At 44.6% G+C, this 23,460-nt stretch overlaps 1 protein-coding gene across 4 annotated transcripts in view; it reads left to right on the forward strand.

Moving 5' to 3' along the window:
- The first annotated feature begins 713 nt into the window (after positions 1–713).
- The window catches only part of LOC121917250 (leukocyte surface antigen CD47-like), a 109,925-nt gene continuing 87,178 nt past the window's right edge, over positions 714–23,460 (forward strand). For 2 of the 4 annotated variants that reach the window (XM_042443021.1, XM_042443022.1), the window contains exons 1-2: positions 714–994; positions 5,033–5,383. In XM_042443021.1, the coding sequence (XP_042298955.1) occupies positions 946–994; positions 5,033–5,383 (400 nt within the window). In that variant the 5' untranslated portion in view covers positions 714–945. The remainder of the gene's footprint in view (positions 995–5,032; positions 5,384–23,460) is intronic. The other 2 variants (XM_042443020.1, XM_042443024.1) reach the window with 1 other exon arrangement.

A 23,460-nucleotide genomic window follows, 5' to 3' on the forward strand; every position in this document is an offset into this window, starting at 1 on the left:
CATATATCTATTGTGTAAATACTGCAAACGAGGATTAAAGCCCTCGTGAAGAGAGAAGGCTTGTTAGTGTCGTTATTTCCCAGGCCTAGAGCTCAAGGCCATTTGCAGTTACATCTCCACAGGTTCCTTCTCCCTGGCGTCCTGTTGACGTGGTTCAACTCTGCAGGAGGTTGTGGTGGACACATAGTGCGTCATTCCACTCGCCCCAACAGAACTTGCCCTCCTGAGACCTTAGAGACCCCCATCTGGGGACCCAGTTCTCCCCCTGCTGCAACCCCATTATCCCCATTTTGCTCTGGAACTGTTCTCTATGTTGCGTTTCCTTTTTTGTCCTGCTTTGCCATTATTATTATTGTTATTATTCCCTCCTCTCTTCCAATATAGGGACATTAGGACCTGGGCGTGGGGGAGTCTTGGGGGACCTTCTAGAGGTCCTTAGAACCCCCCCCCTTGGAGCCCCATCATCCCCATGTTTCCCTGAGGCAGGTCCTCCATCTTGCGTCCTCCTGGGCCATTGGGGCAGGCGGGAGTCTCGGGGGGAGCACTCCCTCAGAAGCCCCTTGGAGCCCCATCATCCCCAGAGGAGAGAGGAGACTAGGGGCTCCCTTCCTGCTCCTGCTCCTCCTGCTCTTCTTCTCGGAGGGCGGCGCAGAGCGAAAGCGAAAGCCTTCCTGGGAGGCCCCGCCCCTCTCGCTGCGGCTGGAGGGACCGAGAGGACGGGGCTCCCTCCTCCTCCTCCTCCTCGTCGTCCTCGTCGTCAGGCTGCGGCTCTTGGGCGGCTCCGGCTGGGGCTCCGCTGCTCTCGCTCTCTCTCTCCCTGGGCTCCCCTCCTTCCTTCCTTCCTTCCCTCCCCATCTCATATTTTTCATCCTCATCCTCATCGCTAGCCTTCGCGGGAGACTCTTCCTCTTCGCTGCCTGCCTGCGCTCCTCCGTCGAAGCCAGGATGGGGCTGCTGCGCCTCTGCTGGCTCCTGCTGGGCGCCCTGGCCGCCGGTGAGTCCCTCCGCTCCCTCGCCCCGGAGCCCCGGAGCCCCGGCTCTGCTCCTCCGCACGGGATCCCCTTCTCCCCGGGATCCCTCTCCCCCTCCCTCTCCCTCTTTCGGCTTCTTCTCCTTCATCGCTCTCTCTCTCCCTCCCTCCTCCCTTTCCTTCTCCTTCTTCATCATCTCTAGCTTTCTCTTCCTCCTTTTTCTCCTTCATTTCTCTCTCTCTCTTTCATTTCTTCTTCTTCTTCATCATCTCTCTCTTTTCCTCCCTTCTTTCCTCCTTTTTCTTCTTCATTTTTCTCTCTCTCCCTCTTTCTTCTTCTTCATCATCTCTCTCTCTCTCTTTCCCTTCCTTTTCTCCTTCATTTCTCTCCCCCCTTTTCTTCTCCTATCATCTCTTTCTCTCTTTCCCTCCCTCCCTTCTTCCTCTTCCTCTTCCTTCATCATCGTCATTACCATCATCACCTCTCTCTGTCTCTCTCTCCCTCCCTCCTTTTACGTCTTCTGTCATCTCTCTTTCTCCTTTTTCTCCTTCTTCTTCATCACCATCGTTATCATCATCATCATCACCATCTCTCTCTCTCTCTCCCTCTCTGTCACGGGGGCTGTGGGGGGGGGGTCCTGAGAGAGGAAGGACGGGCGGCGAAGGCGCTGCTTGGCTCCAAATGGAGGGAAAGGGGGGCTTCGGGGGCTGGGCTGGCGTTGCGCACTTTGACAGGACGGACTAGAAATCCCTCCGGCCGGGATCCCCCCAATCTCCCTCCCTCCCTCCCTCCGCCTTAGCTCAGTTCTGCCTTTCCTTGCACACTTTGGCAGAACGAACTAGAAATCCCAGGCTCGAAGGATAGGCTCTATTAGAGACTGACCCGGTCGTTGCGCACTTGGGCAAGGTGAACTACAAATCCCTCCGGCGGGCTGCGTGCCAGATGGATAGACTGTCACTGCGCACTTTGCCAGGGCGAACTACAGATCCCTCTGAAAGGGATGCCTGCCAGGTGGATAGGGTCTACATATCAGAGACTGAAGCAATCATTGCCCACGTTGCCAGGGTGAACTACGGATCCCATGTACCAGGATGCCTGCCAGAAGGATAGGGGCTGGGCACCGGGGGCCTTGGAGGGACCCTGGGTCCTCTCTCTTTCTCTCTCTCCCTTCCTCTGAGACCCACCTAAACAGGTGTCCTCACCACAAAGAAGGACAGGGCCCCACAAAATGGAGGACACCAAAGGAAAATAGAAATAATAGAAAAGTATGCTCATTGGTCATGATCAACATGGAGGACATTGAGAAGTTCTTCCTGGACTCAGTCCCTAATGGAGCCTATCCATCTAGCAGGTTGAAATGGAGGATGTGTCCTGGAAAAGGAGGACAACCTCTGGACACACCGATGATGAGACCCCAGCTCAGTCTGACTTTAAGAACTGTTTGACAGGAGGAGATGCTCCATCTTCCCAAGTGGGGTGGAGCCTCCTTTTTTGGAGGTTTGTAAACAGAGGCTGGTGTGTGTGTGTGTGTTTGCTTTGATTGTGAGTCCCTGCATGGCAAGGGGTTGGATTGGATGGAGTTTATCACACGAAGCAGATTGTGAGTTTATCCCGTGAGTGTTCCCCAAAAATTGCGTAATTACGCGAACCACATTCACATGGAGTCACCATTAAAGCGACCACAAAGAAGCATTAAAGTACATCTTTTTACTTTTGGGATTCCAGCTGCAGTGCATTTCCAATATTGCTTCATTTGCTCAATTGCATGTGATAATAATCATTCGCGCCGTTACTCGCCATTTCTGCTTTATTTGCAGGGGGGCTTTAAATGCGCTTTGATCTCTCTTTAATGCCGAAATTAGCCCCAGTGTGACAAACTCCTAGGATTCTATGTCCTAACTGCAAAGGAGGACAAGTCACCGCTAAATGTAGGACTTTCCTGAAAAGGGTAGGATGTGACCCAAGAGATGTGGCCCCACTACATATAAATGTAAATACATATAAATGTAAATGCTCCAAAGGGAGGAATTTTTCTTTTTGACATTCCTCCTGGAGAGAAGGTAGAAAGGTGGGACATGTCCAAGGAAAGGAGGACATCTTCTGGCCACCCACAGGCACACGCTGTGTGGAAACACACTCGCTCTCGCTTTCTCCCACATGTAACACACGTGGCATGCTTGCCCACATGCTCCTGTTCTTGCGCTGAAGCCGTAAGGAGAGGCAGGCTTGGGCTGCTGGTTTATCACCACAAGTGTTGTGTTTTCACAGTTAATCATTCTTGGCGATGGCTCCTGCCCTTGAAAGAACCGTCCTAAACAGCTGCGACAGCATGTGATCTGCCGCTCTCTCTCTCTTTTCCCTTTCCCCCCTCTCCTCTTGTTCACTCTTGGGCTCCAGAAACTATGGCACACTTGGGCACAGCAATGCCCCACGCTTCTGAGCAAGCATCCAAAGGGGGAAGGCTACCCTTGGGGCTGGGTTGAGGTGGGATGGGGAGTCACTTTTTCTTGCAATGTTCCCATGTAGAAGAAAGTCATCAGACAGACTGAAGGATCCACTTTCATCATATGCACTCTTGCCTGACCCTTGCTGTGAGTGGATCATAAAGATTAGATTTAGCTTAGATTTAGATGTATCTTAAATTTAGATTCGCTTTATCTTTAGATTAGATTTAGCTTAGAGGGCAGACTCTTCCAACTCAAAGATTTACTGTGCATGCTTGACTATAAGTCAACCTCATTTATAAGTCTAGGGCAGGTTTTGGGACCAAAATGATGTTTTTATATGACCCATGGATAAGTCAAGGGTAAAAATTAGGAGCAGCTAACAAAGGATTAAAGGATGAAACAAAGGAAAACCATGTCAAAGAATTATAACTATTTGTGATCACACTAAAGGCTGGATGGATGAGAGAGAGCAGAGGGTGGTTAGTGCTTCCAGGACCGATTATATTTTCCCCTTTCACCAGGAGATGGTTCCTTTTTTGATAAGAGTTAAAGTACAGTACTTACATTGAGCCACGGATAAGTCGACTCAGCTTTTTTTGGGTCAAATGTTTGACTAAAATTTCCAGACTTATACATGAGCATATACACTAAAAGCCAGATTTTTCTTCCTTCCTTTCTTTCCCTCTTCTTAAAATAATAATAATAATAATAATAATAATAATAATAATAATAATCTGAAATCTGGAAATGACACTGGACTTTTCTTCTCTCCAGAGAGAAAGACATTCTCTGATCGTGTCACCTTGTTATGGATAAAAATCATCATTGCCACAAATGTTCTTGTAAACATCAGGTGACTTAAGCGCTCCTGGAATCAGAAACTGTGTTCTTAGCAGCAGAATATTTGAGGAGCAGGTCGAAATTAGATCTTTGAAATCTCTTTCCAAAATTTTGCTGTTGGAGAAGAGACCAAAGAGAATGGTTCTCAAAGTAGCTGGTTTGTTGTGAAATCAGGCAGGGCTTATTGACAGTACTTGGGCCTCAAAAGAACTGTTACATATGCTGCAGTAGGATGCTTAGTTCTGTGACGCCTAGGAAGTTCAAATAAGTCTTTCACAGCTTGATAAATATTTAGAAGTTTCAGTGCAGCTGATTCTGTAAAGTTAGATGGATGTTGATGCTGGAAGTACTAAAAATGCTTGTTGCTTCAGCCCCACTTTCCCATTGGTATGCTCAAGGTTTCTAACAAGGAATAAAAATTTCACTGAATAGCTGCAACAAATAACTGCAAAAGCATTGTCCCAGATGTAAGAATCACAGAAAATCAACAAGAAATGTCGATAGGTGGCTTTTATCCCTTAGTATTCTAGAGTCACTAAATCTTCTTCTGAGACAGTAGTAGGAATGAAAGAACAAATGCAACAGAAGTCTCCACTATTTCAGGGGGACAGAGAGAGAGAGAGAGAGAGATTTGTTTTGGCTGAAGAACAGTGTAGGAATTTTATTTAAATGAACAGAGGGACATTGCATTCAGAACTATTCTCGAATAATTAGGACAAGGCTAACCTAGATTTATTAAGACAAAAATAACTAACTGACTTTGTTTTCTTTCAGGTTCTGCACAGTTGTATTTTGAAAAGGTTCGGTCTGTTACACTGGACATTTGCAATAGCAGCGCCATTATACCTTGCATAGTAACTAATCTAATACTGCGCAGGACTAATGTAACATTCGTAAAGTGGAAATTACAAGGAAGTGAATTTTTTGCTTACGATGGAGTTGTTGATAAAGTCACAAGGAACATTACTTTTCAGTCCGCAAATTTACTGGATTTATCATTGCTACCGCAAGGCACTGCTTCACTTGTCCTGTCAAGAGAAGAGGCACTTCCAGGAAACTACACCTGTGATGTAGCAGAATCAAACAGAGAAGGAGACACTATAGTCGAACTTATACGCGTTTCAGGTAAGTTGTTCATGTTGTGTCCCATTCCTTGTGTATTGATCACTGGTGCATTTTAACTGCTGTCCATAAATTATCTCCATTTTTGGGTGAATAGTAAAGTAACCTATGGCCCCCAGATTTTGGTTTGGCTCCAATTACTCATTGTAAGTTGTGATTGCAAATGAATCTTCTACTTCCCTCAGTCATGTTCCTATGGCAGGAGAATTTGACAGTGGAGAGGGTTATTCATATTGTATGAAGCTTTGGAATATGAAGGCTGCCTGCTTCAAAGATCACCGAGAGCAGAAATGCCCGCTCTTCCTCTTTGTATGTGAAACATGGAGAAATCTCTATATGCCAGGAGCCTGCTCAGCACAGTGTTAGAAACGTCCCCTAAAAGTTCTTTATAGTTTTAAAAAAGAACTCAGGAGGAGGGAGGACATGTTTGTTGATGCCTTTCCTGTTGGAAAGCTTAGTGGCAATGGTCAGACAGAGGCTGCAACTTAGTTGTAGATCCCATGTTTTCTATGCCAAAGGAATCAGGTTCACTTCCAAAGAGCTGGAGAGTTGGACAAACTGTGGAGAGCCCCTGCCTGTCTTTGTTGATAGTACTGGATCAGATGAATGAATGGTCTGTTGTAGCAGTCTGGCACTTGCAGTGTGCCAGGAAGATAGACAGGCTTCTTGGTAGTTAGCCAGTGCAGTATAGTGCATCAGAGCAAGATTGGGGGAGATCCAGGTTTGAATCCCATGAAGCCCTGGAGTAGCCCCAAATGGGTAATTTTCAACCTAACCTCTACAGGGAAAATAATGGTGTGTCTGTGGGAAACTATGTACAGTGGACCCTTGGTAATTGCTGGGGTTTGGTTCCAGGATACCAAAATCTGTGGGTGCTGAAGTCCCATTAAACAGAATTGATTGTAAAATGGTGTCTTGTATATAAAATGGCAAAATCAAGGCGTGCTGTTTGGAATTTATATATTTTTAAATATTTTCAAGCCATGGGTGCTCAGATCTGTGGATAAAGGGTACTCAAAATAGGGAAATAGGCTGTCTGACTTATCGTGCCTGTCTGGTTGCCGCTGGGGGAATGGCCCACCTGTAAAGGCCCACCAGCCCGGCAGAGCCCCAGAAGGCACTGGGCTGGGCTAGCTGGGCCGGGATTGGCTGTGGCCGGCAGGAGGGGTGGCACTTCCAGTCCACTGCCCAGACTCCAACTCCCAGCAGACACCAGGACCGGAAGTGCCACATGATTAGGTGGCGTTGGGGTGTCCGGGCCCCATGATTGGCTGGGAACTGGGGGTGGGACTTCTTCCCCTTCCTGGCTCCCAATTGGTTGGATGGCCTATTTAAGGCCCACGTGGCACTCTGACCGGCGCCATTCCAGCCCAGCTCTCCCTCCGCCCCTCTTTATGTTTGGTTTCGGTTGTGCTGTTACAACTAACTAGGGGAGGTAGCATAGGTCTTGTATCTGATAGGTGTGGTTTCCAGGGCTGCGTACCACTGGATCAGGAGTCCTACGAGGACACGGGAGTAGGGTTGCCATATCCCGCTGGTGGGCGGGACTTTCCCAGTTTGGGGCGGGGCCGCACGGTCCTGCCCCGGCTTGGCCCCTCCCCCGGGCTGAGGGGAGTATTCCCTCCCCGCCTTAGCCCCGTCCCCATTGCCACAGCAGCGAGGGCGGGGCCCAGGCCTGGGGAAAGCCTCCCTGGGAGGAGTATTCCCTCCCCGCCTTAGCCCCGCCCCCGTCGCCACAGCAGTGAGGGCGGGGCCCAGGTCCGGGGCTCCTATTCAAATGTAGGGCACAAAAATTGTGTCCTACATTTGAAAATTTTGTCCTACATTTGTCCAGTTTGGAGGCCTGGACCTATGACAACCCTACACGGGAGTGCTGGGAGTTTGCTGTATTAACATTGCGGGGGAAGCATTGTATCAGCATCCCTTGGTGACAAAGGGTGGAGATGCGAAGATGTGATCAACCACTTAACAGAGAGGCAGAGGGGCGATTAACCGGTAACCCCCCCTTTTGTCATCCTGAAGCTAGGCCTGTTACAGACTGCCAAAATAAAGCTGCTTCGGGCCTCTTTGGAGGTATGCTATTTAAATGATGCATGGGTCCTAAGAGTCTGGAGGTCGCACCAAAGCCACAATCCATTCCTAAGCACTGGAGTGCAGCTTTGGTGCAGCTTCTGGATTCTTAGGATGCATGCATCATTTAAACAGCATACCTCCAAAGAGACCCAAAGCAGCTTTATTTTGGCAGTCTGTAACAGGCCTTGGTCGTGACTAAGCAAATTGGTTCATCAATCAATAGATGATTGGTTGATGACAGATCTAGACCTTATGTATTTTCAGGCCAACCCTACTTTCAGCTGTTGTTAATAAAGTTGTGGCCATTTTTTTAACTTCCAAATGAGGTGTTGGTGGTTATTGTTGCCGCACCTCCACTCCAAGGCAAATGAGCATTCTGTAGAAGAAGGGCATGTGTTGTTGGAGAAGAGAATAAGGTTATCAGGCCTCAACTGCTGTATGTGCAGTTATCTGATGGTGGAAGATAAAATGGTACAGGGAGAAGTTGTGATTAGGGACTACAGTAAATTGGCACCATGATGGAGCATGTTGAGAGATCCAGCTTCGAGAGAGGAGGTCTCCACGAGGGGAGGAAACGGTCTGCTGTGCTTAAGTTTGAATACTCTGATGTTTGGAAATTTCTGGCAAGTTTAAACTGGGAGTGTGGTTTCATAAACTCTGGGAAACATTTCTTAAGCAATTGGGTTTTAATTGAGGACTTTGTGATCAGCACATTTAACTTGCTCAGAAGAAAGAGAAATATGTACTGTTTTGCTCAGCATTTAATTATCCTGTGGAACAAACCTACTGTGTTTACATGCCGTGGTTACAGTTAGAACAGCTGTTAAAATGGATCTGATAAATTCTTAGAAAATCAGTTTATCAATATTTATGGATGATTTGTAGAAAGAAAGCATCTTTCTACAAGTTTTAAAAATATGATTGTCCCCTGTCTATATTTTTATGATTTCTGCCACTGAATTACCATTGCATTATTGTCATTATATAATTTTAGAATGCTGCTGGAATAATTTAAAGACATCCTTGTTTTGATTTTGGAGCATGGGGGTGATGAAGAAGACTAAACATTTCATGAAATTACCACCTGTGCTCCTGTTTCATAAGCTCCTAATGTATATAATGATGATAGTTTTTAATGACGATAACTGGTAGTAGCAAAATATCGTACGTTGTTGTTTTATAATGATCTTTGTTGCATTCTGGTAGAATTCAAAAGCAGCCATGTTAATCTGGAAAATCAGTATGCAAAGGAATCGAGTATTACCTTTGAGATTAAATGAAAGAAAAAAGCTGGTAGCATGGGTTTGAGCATGACATGCTTCTGAGGAAGCTTCTTTCTTTAAGTTAGTCTCAAAGGTACTACTAGATCCCTATGCCCACTTTGTTGCATTCTACACATCCAAGGAAATCTTGAGTGCCAGACTAGACATTCTGTGGTAAATGTTGCCAGCACACACCTTACAGGATACTTTTAAAATAAATGTGCTATGGGAGTTTCCCAGTTACTCATTTCCTCCCCCTGTAGCTTCCCACTATAGTTCCCAGAATGCCCCCTGTGGTATTTCCCAGGCTTTACTGTAACTGCACATGTGACTACAACCAAAACCCTGAAACCAAAACAAACTGCAAATTGCTTCCTTATTCAGCCCTGCCTCCACTTTCTTCGTCTTGCTTTCATGTTTTAATTGTATTTTGTAATCCTTTTGACCTTTTGTACCCTGTAAAGTGCCATGCACTCTGATAGTAATGTGTAAAATAAGAGTTAAGTAGGTGTTCTGCCCAAATGGGCTTCTGTTCAAACTGGAACCCTCCCATGAACCCATGTTTGTGTTGTTGCTTGTGCCTGTCATATCACTTTTAAAAAGGTACAGTTGACCCTCCACATTTGCAGATTGGACTTTTGTGGATTTGATTATTCACAGATTTGATTAATATGCTAACTCTAGGAATCTCTAGGTCTTCCAGCATAACTCTGCTATAAATTGACCATAGAGTCACACTGGAGGACCTAGAGATAGGGTTGCCATAAGTCAGGACCTCCAAACCGGGACAAATGTAGGACAAATGTAGGACAACATTTTCAAATGTAGGACACATTTTTTAAAAATGGAGGACATGCGAAAAAAATGAGTTTTTTTAAAAAAATCTTAATATAAATGCATGTTTTTTAGGCATGATCAAAATGGAGGACATTTTGGCATTATTCCTAGACAGATGGCAGAAATGGACTTGCCCTCGGGTTCAACTGTACTTCTCAGAAGTGTGTACTTGGGCAAGGGACTGTGGTTTTTCTTCACTGCACATGAGTTTGTAAAAATCACAGCAAGTTACATTGGCCGTGCCTCAGAGGCTTGTTGATATCAATATCACCATCATCATCATCATCATCATCATCATCATCATCATCATCATCATCATCAACTATTTGGCCTTACAATTTGAAAATTTTGTCTAATTTTGTCCTACATTTGTCCCAGTTTCGAGGTCCAGGAATTCTGGCAACCCTAGCTGCAGAGAGGGTTAACTAAATCTTGTCTGGAAAGAAGACCCCAAAAAAACATGTGGGGTTCAACAGAGCCTGGTGGCAACTCCATCAGGGAAAGGCACATGGGTGCACTGTGCACATGGCAGCTAGGTTTGGACTGATATTGATATCTGAGACCTAGGGTCAAGGGGTGCTAGGTGCAAATCTTTGCAACATAACATATTGATTGACAGTTTTTCCCAAGGAATTGACAATGGGATTCCAGAATGACTGATGGGTTTTAACTTTGAAGACAAAAACCAGTTACTGCATCAGACAACTCAAACTAAGTGTGGATGGGAAGTTGGCTGGGAACCAGACAGCCGGTAGGTCGGAAGTGTTGGGGTTACTCACCTTTGCGACAGGATTATGTGAAGCCAGGAGAGCGGTTGGCGGCAATCGGGCAAACCATTTAGCTTTTGTTGTATTACCTGAGGTCCTCCCCTGCCTTTGGGGTCTATGTGTTTCCCTGGTGGTTCAAAGGGCATTGGACCTCTTATGGAATGTAGCCTGGCGCCAGATACGGAAAATATGGAGGGTCCCCACATATAATGTGGTGTCTGTGGGTATGCTAACCGCTTCCAATATTAAAACAAACAAACATCCAGAAACCACTTAAAGGTCGCTGAGCTTTTTTAAAAACACTTGTTTTGTTCTTCTAATGGTTTCCACTCAACGGGACGAATCTGAAAAAGATAGAGAGGAAAGGTTTTATTTTTACTATATTTCTCTGACTACGTGCAACTGCACAGACCGCCTCACTACGTATGCTTTGACTTGCATTTCTGCCACACACAGGGAGGCACTTAAAAATATAATAAAAGAGAAAATTTCGGCTTTCTAGTCCGTGCACCCTGTGGCTAAGCCCTCACATAATCCTCTTAAGCTTCACTTTGTGTAAGGCCCTACTGAAGTCATGCGTTGTGAACTGTTATGCAAGTGCAGATTTAGATACAGCTGGTGTTAGCTTTAGTATGTGTTGTGTTTTGGATTCATTGTGTATTTTTCTTGTATTCTACTTTAATAATTATGATTGTGCTTCCAGGCAAGTCTATGTGAGAAACATGGTGCTCACAGATTTGCTGCCTGTTCCAATCTTCTCAGTTACATTGTTGGTAGTGTTTGGCATGTACCTAAAGACTCCCCACACCAAGTTTTCACATAACAATTTACGATTTAATATCTGTACCACCAATTTTGTTGCACTCAGATTCTGGTATTCCGCACAAAGGAAAAAATCTTGAAGTTAAGTCTATCATTTCCGGGATCTTCTGGGATAGAAAAAGTTTGAAGTGCACCCCCTATTGCTGATCCTGCTATTAGGCACGAGTGAATGAGCTGTAAGACTCCTGATTTGTGTCTGAATGGAGGAAACCAGATCTTTCTTATTTATGGTTTTGTATTTTTACTCCAGTTAGTAGGCTTGGATTTTCCTATTCGGGTCGCCAGATGGGTGGTACTACACATATGAGGACTGAACGGGGTATCAATTACTATTTACCTCATGCAGCAAGCATCTTGGCCGACCTGCCTCTACATCAATAATTCACATATTTCATATTTATATGTGAAAGGATCTAGAGTTTAGGCGGCAACAAGCTAAATGGGTATGTCCACAGGTGCTGCAGCAGTCCAAAATTGAATGCTAGTAGTTCAAAGGGAGAAACACGTATTTACATCAAGGGGAAAAATGTGACCATCCTCTTCTGCTTTGGTCATCTATTGCCTGGAAATACTGTTCCTTTCTGTCACCACCCGTACAAGAAGAACATTGACAAGAGGAATGTCAGTGTCCAGCGAAAGTGTAGTGAGCCTGGACCCTGCCACCAGGTATGTGAGTTTTGAATCCAGCGTCGTCTGGCCAGAAGTTAACAAATGTCTCTTGTGGCATTAAAGAACTAAAATGTACTCGTGACCTTGTAGATTTACTCTTTGCATTTGCAGTGCAGTTTTAAAGCTGAGGAGGGATACCATGGCTCAGGGGTTTAAGATGTTGACTCTATGATCCGCAGATTGTCGGTTGGCCTTTCAAGGCCCGGGTTCCGCATGATGGTGTGAGTCCTATCACTGGTCCCAATTCTTCATCACCCAGCCAGTATGAATGAAAGCATGCAAATGCAAAGTGGCTAAATAGGTCCCACTCTTGGTCGGGAGGTAAACAGCCTGCTACTGTAATCCTTGTAGCCAATGATCCAGAGAATGTCTGACAATGTTGGTCTTCAAACTTTTCGCTAATGGAGGAGGCCTTCCCTATGGTCAAACACAACCTGGACCACCTTGTCAACAGGGTATACCTTTACCTTTGTAAAGATCTGAAGTCTCAGACAGACCCCTTATCTTGGGGTGTATTCGTCTGTTGCTAATTTGGTTTGCACAGTCTTCTGTTCGTTGGGAGACAGGTCATGCTTGCGTACGTTAGTTGTTGTTATTTGCTTCTGCTCCATATAAACTGTAGGAACTCATCTACATTTGTTTCAGGTAGGGCAAGAGTGCACCCACTGATGCCCCGTATGTCAAGTTGCTCGGTATTTGTATTTCCCGAAAGACGGGATCAAGCTTATTGGAAGAATTGTTAGGGGGATTATTCTACCATTGGCTTTGAGCGGCTCTGGACCCTGTCGGCCAAAGGGCTGTAATGGCTTCTTCGCCTTATACCATCGTGCTAAACCATTGCAAACCAAAGCTTCTGTTTATAGCATAATGACTTTGGTTTTTGGTATTGCATAAAATCCTTGTAGAAGGCCGGAACTACACATAGTTCCAGAGCAAAACAAAGGGTGATACAGATGATCAAAAGTTGAAAAACCAAGCAAGCTATATTGAGGAATGTCTTAGGGAACTGGATCTTGTTTTGCCTATAGGGGACTGGGAGGGGGAGCGGAGAGACTGAAAGGTGCTTTGACAGCCATCTTTAACTATCGAGTGGATCTCACTATGGACCATGGAGCAGGCTTGTTTTCTGCTGATCCAGAAACTGTAATGAGAACCCGTGCGCTTCAAATTACAATATAGATTTCATCTAAAATTAGGAAGAAGTTCTTGACTGTAAAAAAAACTGTGAGAGATAAATAGACTGCCTTGGCGATAGCAGTCTATACTTCTTTGGAGGCTGAACAACTGGCCATCTGTTAGCGAGTACTTTAGTTGGCATCATGTATGGCAGAGGGCGAACCAAAGGCCCTTAGTGTATTTCCCAACTCTTTTGAGTCAAGGACTATCAATGTAGTTAAACGAATTTAAAAGAACTAGTGGAACGCACTGACATTCATTGATAATAACTCATCAATCTAATACATCTTTATGCAGTCAAAATGTCACTATATACTGCATAAGGGAAATGTTCAACCCCACGCTTAAAGAACACCATGATTTATCACAATAATTTTTTGGGGAAAAATTTGATGGGGACCCCAATATGGCCCCGGCCGAGTGCCACAGAAGAGTGGTATGTTTGTTGGAGAGATTGGAGAGATATTACAAATAAATATGAAGAAGAAACAGAATGGAAAACATGTATGACTGACTGGTTGCAATTTTTTACTAACGTAGACCCACATTTAACATTTCTGTTGTAGATTTATTTGCTTCTTTAAAGATAAAAAAAAGTTCAGTTGGAAAACAAGAAAAGAGAAATGCCTGGGGCTAAAAGGACGCTGGTTATACTAGTATCTAGACTAGAGGGAGTTCCTGGTTTAGTTGGCATTCCTCTTTATGGTGGAGTGATGTTACCCTGCAATATTTTATAGTAAGTCCTACTGTCTCATCTTTTACTCCAGCTTCATTCCGTGATCTATAGCCACCTCTTTTCTCTCTTAAGTAAGTACATGAAATGTAGTATTTTGAAACGTAAGAACAGTAATGACTGTTAGTACCTCAAAAGAAAAAAAATACCATGACCATATATTTTAAATGAATATCCCCATAGGATTAACTCACAATATTTTCTTTTTATGCATTTCATAACTATATGGTCTTGTAGCTGAACAAATGATTTAGCCCACATTAGTTGCCCACAAGGTCAAACTGTTATCAGTTTTAGCTATCATCTTAATACTTAAATATTTATACTTTTAATATTTATTCCCTTCTTAACATCCGTGTATTAATTTCCAGCGGAAGTTATAAAACACTTCATCCAGAGAACGTATTTGCAGTCTGTGTAAGTTATTACCTAATTATATTGCATATGCATCATTATTTTATTTGCATAATATCATATGCTGCTCATGGGGAAAGGAGTACTCAACAGGTTTGTTTCTTCTCTATTTGTGGAACTGTTCCTTGAAATGGTAGGAAAAAACCGTGTTATGATTTTGTCTGTTCAGGATTCCCTCTATTCCAGGAAAACTGGAATGGTTTTTAGGGGTTCCTCTTACTGGAGGAAGGTCTGTCCTGCACAGTCTTAGACATGTCTGCACAAGAAACGACTTCCAAAACAATTGACTCCTCCTATTATAACAAACATTACATTTTTGCAACGAGCAAAGATATTGTCCTTGTTCTGCCTTAGTCTACTTCAGCCACTTCTCAAATTGTGGTGGTGTGACCCAAAGGGCAGGACGACAGCTCCTCTGGTGGCTTCCTGCTGGGAAGGGAGAAATCAAGGGGTTTTTAACACTCTGTTGCAGGATTCCTGGTGGAAGCGGCCCAGGGCTTTAAAAGTGCGTTCAGATGGGAAGGAGAAGACTCAACAGGTTTAACATCTGATGCAGGTCTCAACGTTACAAGTTCCATCAACCAGGGATGGGTGGAGGACGTGGCCCCTTGCTCTCTCAGTCATCTTCGTTTGCCTGCCTGTCAGTGTATCATTAGGTAAAATTTTTCAAAATGATTTTTCTGTTCATCTACTCTTGCTCAATCTGGCATACCTGCGAACCTGTCCGTGACACCCAGGACCCCACTGTTACTCCCTTGTTTTAGTACTTGTGCTCATGAAACAAGCAGCCCATGCATCACATGTATGTCTATAAACATTGTCCCTGAGTTTTGGGTATTGAATTTATTGAAACACAGTGTTCCAATTTGCACCATGTTGCTTTCTTATCCCTGTTAAATTTCCCCTATGGGTCCCTATAACTGTGTGGGATCTCACTACTCGCCCTGCCTGCTTTATCACATCTACTCCGCTGGGGGTCATGTCGTCCATCTCCCCCTCAGCACCCCTGTCCTTCCTTTACCACGGGGGCCCTGGGAGAGTCTTACGCACCACTGGTTTGATCTTCCTATCTTATCATGCCACAAGCTATCCGGTTTGCCCGTGCGTGTTTAGTGTACTAAGTTCTCCAGCAATTTACAACATGCGTAAGCCAGACCCCCCACTCTATGCTCTTGAAACTTGCTTGCTTTCCTTTCCTTTCTGGTGTCTGTCTCTCCTCCCTAATTCTTACCCCCCAAAGGATCCCTCAATTCCCTCCTGTCACACATTGAGTATTCCTCCCACATTCGGCTAAGTGAAACTTGTTCCATCACCAGGAGTAGGGTGACTGGATAACACCCTACAGGCTCTGGGTTAATATGATCTACAACTTGCCTTTGAAACTGGAGAGAATTCTCATTCTTCTGTAGACTGTTAACTTCATTTCAGTTCTGTCTCAACAAGAAGTTATATTCTGTGTGTGGCTGACCACCTGTTTTCCCAAGGTCCAACACCATTATTCACTGATATTATTGCCCATTCCAGTCATGCCATGGAGGCGTCCAATACTCCACCACAAGACAATCACAACTATCAGTGATGTTTTTCATATATATATACAGAACACCTGGCTTTTGTTGCTCTGAACTATTCCTGCTCCTCGTTATAAAATCTTGTTTTTCCAACAACAAACCACAATTACTCACACGTCCCACTCTCCTGGCGTTTATCACCACAGGTACTCCTATGTGCTTCCATCCTGAAAACGATTACGTATCCACATCCTGGAAAAGCACTCCAATGGATGCATATATTTTCACACCCTGCGCACACATAAGTCTTCTGATGACACCCAAACTTTTTCTCTGTGGCTCCCGAGCTGATGCAGTCAGTGTCTAAGGATAGCGTCTCTCCTCTGAATGCCTCGCTTGGGTCAGTATATCGGCTGGATGAGGAAAACAACCCACGTCCTGACTCCAGAGGAAAACAAAAGTCAGTACCTGGTGATAGGTTCCCCAGCGCCCGGGAAAGGAAATTTATCCACCCTGCTTGCACGGGGTCACCACTTCCCCTGAAGGCCGAGTTCCTCCAGTTTAGGAGTTACTTCTGGTACTCGTCCCTGCAGTTACATCCTCCAAGGTAGATGCGACAGTCAGCCTCCTTTAGTGGTCGGTGCTGGCTATCATCCTTTGGTTGCTACGGCCAACTGCGACCCACCTGTGCCGGGATAAGGAGGACCTGATACAGTGGTACATGCTCTGGTCAACCTCTCCTTTAGATTTCTGTAATGCCACTCTCCCATGGGGCTAACCTCTGTCCAAACCCAGGACGCTTCTTAGTACACAATATGGCCAGCCAGATTTGGTCACGCCCCGTGCATCCCAGGTTTTCCCTATACCACCCTATTGCACGGATCTTCACTGGCCTGTCCCTATTCCGCTTTGTCTAGCACACTTACCAGGTGTTGTTGTTTACCCCTACCTAGCCTCCTAATGGCTTGGGCCCAAGTTACTTGATGGCGACCGCATCCCCACCACACATTCGCTCCCTGTCACACTTTAGAACTCTGGGAAGAACCTGTTGTGAATACCCTCTTCCAAGTTATCGTCGCTACCTCCCAGATGGCCTTCTTCATTTATCGAGCCCCCAGAGGATCTGGAATAGTCTCTCCCGATCGGCTCCGTCTTATGACCCCCCTGGATTCATTTAAAAAGAGCCTTAACCTTTCTCTTTTGTCAAGCCTTTCCCCTTCTGAAACACTGAGCTGTGTCTCTTCTCTGATGCCCATCAATTCTCTGCCTACCCTGGTATATATGTTGTATGATTGTTTTTCTAGTTTTTTGTACTCTTGAATTTTATCTATTAAATTGTTTTTTTTAATTAGTCTGTACCCCCCCGCTGTCGTCCTATGGGCGAGGCGGGGGAAACATAAATAAAAATTATTATCTTATTATTTTTTATTATTATTATATTAACAGCTCTACTAATGCGAGAAAGTGGTTGAACGCACATTTGGTTTTCACACAGGCTTGTGGTACAAATCCCATTGATTGATTTGTGACATATAACTTTTTTGCACATGCGCATACAAGCAATAGCTGCATCCTCCGAAGTGCTGCACAAATATTTCATTTTCTTTTTCAAGTGTGTGCGCCACACACACACACCACACACCCCCCGAGCTGTCAGTAGAGAGGAAAAATGGGGACGTAAGCACTCACTCTTTTGCCGCAGAAGTGTTTTTCCGAGGAAGGATGTCGGTTTCCTTTCTGGTTGCCCTCTCCCCTCAACAACACAACCACCTGACTCACCCACCATTCAGAGAGAATGGGAAAACCGGGTGAGGAAATGCACTGACTCTTTGCCATTTTTTCCGAGGCTGTTGCTGGTGTCTCAGTTGCCAAACTCCATATAAACAACCCCAAACCCACTCACCAACACACCCAGAAGCCGATACAGAAGGGAAAACCGGGAGGAACGTCACTCACTCTTGCCCCCAGAGGTTTTCTTCAGAGAAGTGCTGAGTGTCCAGTTGCAAACTCCCCATAAAACAACACAACCACTCACAAACACCGAGAAGCCAGAGGAGCAGGGTGAAAATGGGGAGGAAAGCTTCTTTGCCTAGAAAACCTATTTTCATCCGGGCACAAGGCAAGTCCGGAAGTAATTCGCCCCAAAGCTAATCATGGGAAATCTGGCAACAAGTTAACATCTGTTTTTTAATTTACCCGCAAACCAGTCTTATCACTAGAGCAGTTGCCCAAAAAAACAAACAACACACAATATCCTGAATTAAACGGCAATGCATTCACGATACTTTCTTTCCGAACATGTCTACTAGCTGGTTCTGCTTCTTTCTTGTCAGATTATCTGAGCAGATTGTCTCCAGTGTTTTGTGAACACCATTTCAACAATTGCGCCCTAATAGCCTGGCATCTATGCGGACTCTAACCCCATTTCAACTTCCCCATTTTCCTCAGGTTAAACTCCTATGGGGTGTTAGAACAAGCTTGAACGGACACTCTCACTTCTTTGTGTCAGAGACACGCAACACTATCCGCTGCCTAACATTTTCATATCCCAAGTCCTAATGTAGCCAAATGAAAATCCGCTTTTATTAATGAAGACGTGGTCTTTTCAGACTTGTTTAAAACGGCTCGCACATTCTTTGCCAAACACTCCAGTGCATAGGTCTAAGGCCAACTTTCAGTTTAAACACGACTATAAACTGCAATTTTCAATTCAATATAACAATTATGACCAAAAGCGATGGTGGTAGTTTACATTACCATAAAATGCACATAAGTTCAGTTTTCTTTCAGTTATCCTAAGAGTAAGTCTTGCCAAATCCGTTACAAAGTTAAGGCTTCCCACAAATTCCTGGACCTATAACTTGAACCCATTCTATTGTTCTTCTATATGGAAAATAACGGAACCTCCCTCCTTCACACGTTTAAGGTATTCTGGGAAGTTAGGTTGCCAGGCAGATATTCAAACCATGCTCATCACCACAGACTGAGAGGGGCTCGTTCGATTTTCAGCAGCATATTTTAGAGCAAACCTCCTAACAGTGAAAGTCTACAATGTGGACAAGACTGCCATGAAGTGGTAGGTTCCACTTTATCAAGATATTTGGAGATGTTGGAGTTACCATCTGTGTCAGTAGCTGCTGTAGCTGTATCTTTATGTTGCAAGTCTGCCACTTAACAGGTAAGACACAGCCAATCTTCTTGGTTTTGTTTTGGGTGCACTTGTGATAGCAGAGTGGGGTCAAGAGCCTGTTGTCGCCTCCCGGGCCTTTTGAGGCCACCCCTTTCTGTTTTCTTTATTATTATTATTTTGAATTTACATGGGGGTGCAATTTTCACCATGTTTTTTGCCCAACCCCTCCCTGAGATATGCCATTTTCTGACATGGGTAGTGGGTTGGCCACACACAGTTCCTAGTGTGGCCCCACAACTCTGACCACTCTCGACTTTGCCCTATTGTAGTGGCTAACCTTTTTGCTGTTTCTGTTTTCTTTTGTTTCTACCTAGTTATTTCTTCTGCCTGGAACTTTTCCCACATGGTTATTCCATGGATGAGGGGTGGAGGCTTAAAAGCCATAGCAATACGCACTTCGCATAGCACTTACTCTTTCCACTTATCAGTGCTGAACTCGTAACTCTTTAGCAGCTTTTACAATCTGTAAGCCCATTGCCCCCCAATCAAGCTGGGGCAAATCATTTTACACCTACGAAAGGATGGAAGGCTGTAAATATTTTAAATTACTGGCCTTTGATACCAATCATCATATGGGAACCAGTGTGGTATAGTGGATTGACTGTCTGGACTCTCAGGGATTTGTTTGCTCGTTGGGTTCTCTTCAAGTAGTTTTCCAAATTATAGAGCACCTTGATGGGGCACCAGGGTTCAATCCTTGCTCAGCCATCACACTCTCCTCTCTCAAACTTCGAGTGAAGCAATGGTCATCCTCTTGAAGACTTTTCTCCACGAACGCCAGTGTCAGTGGTGATGTTGTATTCCTTCTAGGGCCATCCTAAAAGTTGACTTGAAGGCCTTAACAACAAATATTAGTGCCATGTATTCCACTTTCTTATCTCATACCCACCTCTAATATCAACAGTAGAGTGTGCTATACGGGGGGAATTCCCGCCAATGGTGTGGAACTGTTCTGATTTACAATTGGCTTTGGCCTTACTATTATGTTGTCCCCTCTGGCTATGTTCTACCCGCACGGTCCTCATTCTCACATCCAGCCACTTTGCGCAATGAAATCTGTTATTTCATTCTTGAATGACAGTAGACACATAAAAGGGCGAGAAAATGGTGTGTCTTTGTCACAGTGGTAAGATGGGGGGATGTTCTTGCGAAGCTAGCTCTACACTGCAGGTTTATAAATATTCCTGAGGATGGTTTTTGGATTTACTCGCCCAAATCCCCCTGCACAACATTCTGTCTCACATCACAGCTAGTATTTCCGTCTACCAAAATTACCTGCGTCTGCTCCTTTGACTCTCCTCTTGCCTCAAATACTACTTCAATGGTCATCCAAAGCTTAAAGTACCTTCCACCTGGTCCTCCTTAAGACCATTTTCTTCCTTTAAGTTTCTTCAACTTTCTCATGTGTGTTATATGCCCTGCAAGATTCAGCCTGTCGATTTATGGCAATCCTATGGATTTCTCGGGTTTTCAGACGACAACAAGTTCTCTGCGATGGTTTTTGCCCAGTTTCCTTCCTCTTAAAACAGTGGTTCCCCACTGTGCCCTTTATGCGGATTTTTTGGTGACTTCCAGCTCCCCAACCTCCTTCGCCATGTTTGGCCAATTGTCGTGGATCTGGAACTGCACGTTCCCACATTCCTTTTGACAGAGCACGTTTGGTTGTGCCCACTTGCTGTAAAATCTAGCGTCCCACACCTCGATCTTTCTTGATGGTCTCCCAACCAAAGTACTAACCGGGCGACTTCTTCTTCACTGTAGCTTATAAAATCCGGCAGGAATCTAGTGCCGTTTAGGGTTTCCCGGCCCTTTCCACACTACCACTACCCCCAATGAATTCCTCTTACGGTTTTTATTGTCCTTTCAGCGACATACACAGCCATTCTACTGTGTAATGTTTAGACGCTATGGGCCAACCCTGCTCTAGTCATCAGCCCACTGTCCTGCAAAGGTTTTAACCTCTTTTTGAGACTGTTAACTCCCATCACACAGTGATTATCTGTGCTCAGAGGAAAGCTCTGTGGATACATCACCGGAAGCTCCCTCTCCTCCCCTACATGTGTTTGCTACCTGATGCTGGTTGTTCATGAAGGAACAACTCCACTCCTCCTGCCCAGTCACAGGCCTGGAGCAATCTTCCTCCCCATGTCCACGTTTAGGACCCCGGGTATTTCTACATGTACTTCTCTACCTACTCTTATCATGCATCTTCTTCGGTCTTGCCAACCGCACCTGACTCCTCCTTTTGTCCTTCCCTTCTTTTCCCGGGTCCCCCCTGCTGCTGCCGCCTGCCTGATTTTCCCCCGTTTTTTTTTCTCTTTTCCGCCACGGGGGACAGGTTCTCTTGCCTTTTAATTCTGTGACTGCTCCCCTGGTCTCTCGTTGCTTCTTACGCCGTTGGGCCCCGTTCTGGCTGTGTGACTGGACCAATGCTTGTGTGACTGGGACATGCTCTGCTAAGGCTGATGGAGTTGTAATCTAACTCACCAGAGGGTCACATTTTACAGCTCTTTCCATAAAGCTTGTAGATCTTATATACCCGTCTTTACCATGTTCCTAGGCGGGCCTCTTTTATTGTTGTTGTTTGTCTTTCAAGTCATTTTTTACTTGTGCCTAAGGTGATGCCCATCATGGAGTTTTCCTTTCCTCAGCACGATTTGTTCAGGGGAGGTTTGCCACTGCCTCTCCTCTAAACCATGTGTGACTTGCCCAAGGTCCCCAATGGGTTTCCATGCCATTGCAAGTATTTCTGAACACTGTTCTCCTTGGAGTCCCTAGTCCGACATCTCAATGCCACCACAGCATTGCTGAATCTACTTTTTAATTTACCACTTGTCTATACTTTGCATATATAATGCACCGTCCCAGGAATACAGAAGCCACTGGTCATCCCGCTTTCACTTTCAAACGCTCAAACATCTTAACCCAACCAGTTTGTCTATTCCAAGCACTCACAATGGTAGTACATGTGGACACACATTCATAATACATTTAGCTCCCCACATTCTCCTTGCGATTAGGACTCCAACACTCTTTTTTCTTTTTTTATTTGCCTTTTTGAAACCTCTTTTTTTTTTTTTTTCCTCAGGAACACCTCCTTCTAGGTCCTCCAGGGACCCTTATGGCTCCTATCTGTGAGGCCGTTGACTTTTAACAGTGTCTGTACGCACCTACAAATACCTTAGAAGTATTTTTCTCTAGGCATCTCTAGGTAGGGTTTGCCATTCCCACCTGGGTGCGGGACTTTCCCGGTTTGGGGGCTGTGCCCACACCGTCCCACCCTGGTCTTGGGCCCCCACCCCCTGGCTCCCCCCCAGCAAGGTCCCCCGAAGGCAGGCTCCACCCCTCCCTCCCTCTGGCTGTGTCCCACCCTCCCTGCCCTGGCTCAAGCCTAGAGAGCAGGTGTCCTTCCGGACACCTGCCACTCAGCGCTCTATTGCCAGCCCCACTTGGTATATATGTCTTGCAAAACGGCCATTACTCTTCTTCCGGTTTACCGTGTTGGGGGGAAAGGCCATACATCGTTCATGTTTCCTTGGGCGTCTAATGCCTCTCTTTTAATGTCAACCGCGTCCGCTATTCTTGTAATTCTTTATCCACAGGATCGTTTTTGATGCCCTAACCCCTTTACTTGTATATGCAATTTCTTTCTCCCGACGTCCTGACCAATGAGAGCAGCCATCCGCCCTCTCTCCACTTGGTTGGTTTTCCAATGGCTTGGTGAGGCAGGATGATTTTTTGCCTTGCCTTTTAACTAGGAAGGCTTTGGGGGTAGCAAAACGGCTACAGAACTCGTTTGACCCCCTTAAACTCCTGGCTCAGTGCTTATAGGATTCTGGGTATTGTAGTTTTCTTGTTGCACTCCCATGAGCTCTCTTGTACAAACGGGGGCTGACTGGTCCACAGCGTACAGTTTCCCGGATTCCATATCCTTGAGGAGGAAGAGCGGAGGAGGATAAGGGTGCCTTGTAGGGCGAATTGGGCAAGGCGGCGGAGGAGGAGGATGTTGGAGGGCAAGCGAGGTCAGGGCCCTTAGGTCGCTGGTTTTGGGTTTTTTTACTTATTTTAAAAATATAAAATACTTATTATTTTATTTTATTCATTTTTTATTCTTGCTTTTATTTTTTTATTTCCTTTATTTAATTTTATTATGCTTGTTTTATTTTATTTCATTAATTTTTATTATTGCTTGTTTTATTTTTCTTCCTTTAATTTTTATTATTGCTTTTTATTTTATTTTCATTTAATTTTTATTATTGCTTGTTTTTATTTATTTCATTTTACTTTTTTTATTGCTTGTTTTATTTTATTTCATTAATTTTATATTGCTTGTTTTATTTTCTTCATTAATTTTTTATTATGCCTTGTTTATTTTATTTTATTAATTTTTATTCTGCTTGTCTTATTTTATTTCATTCATGTTTTATTATTGCTTGTTTTATTGTTATTTCCTTAATTTTTATTATTGTGTTTTTTATTTTTTACATTACTTTTTTAATTATTAAATCTATTACACCTCGCCTTGTTTTTTTATTATTTTTTATTATTAAATATATGCAGTGCATTTTCTGCGTTTTTATTTATGGCGATTTGATGCTAACCCGTCTGCCTTCTTGGACCCTTATC

The sequence above is a fragment of the Sceloporus undulatus genome, unplaced genomic scaffold, assembly GCF_019175285.1.
Source record: "Sceloporus undulatus isolate JIND9_A2432 ecotype Alabama unplaced genomic scaffold, SceUnd_v1.1 scaffold_13, whole genome shotgun sequence".
NCBI lineage: Eukaryota > Metazoa > Chordata > Lepidosauria > Squamata > Phrynosomatidae > Sceloporus > Sceloporus undulatus.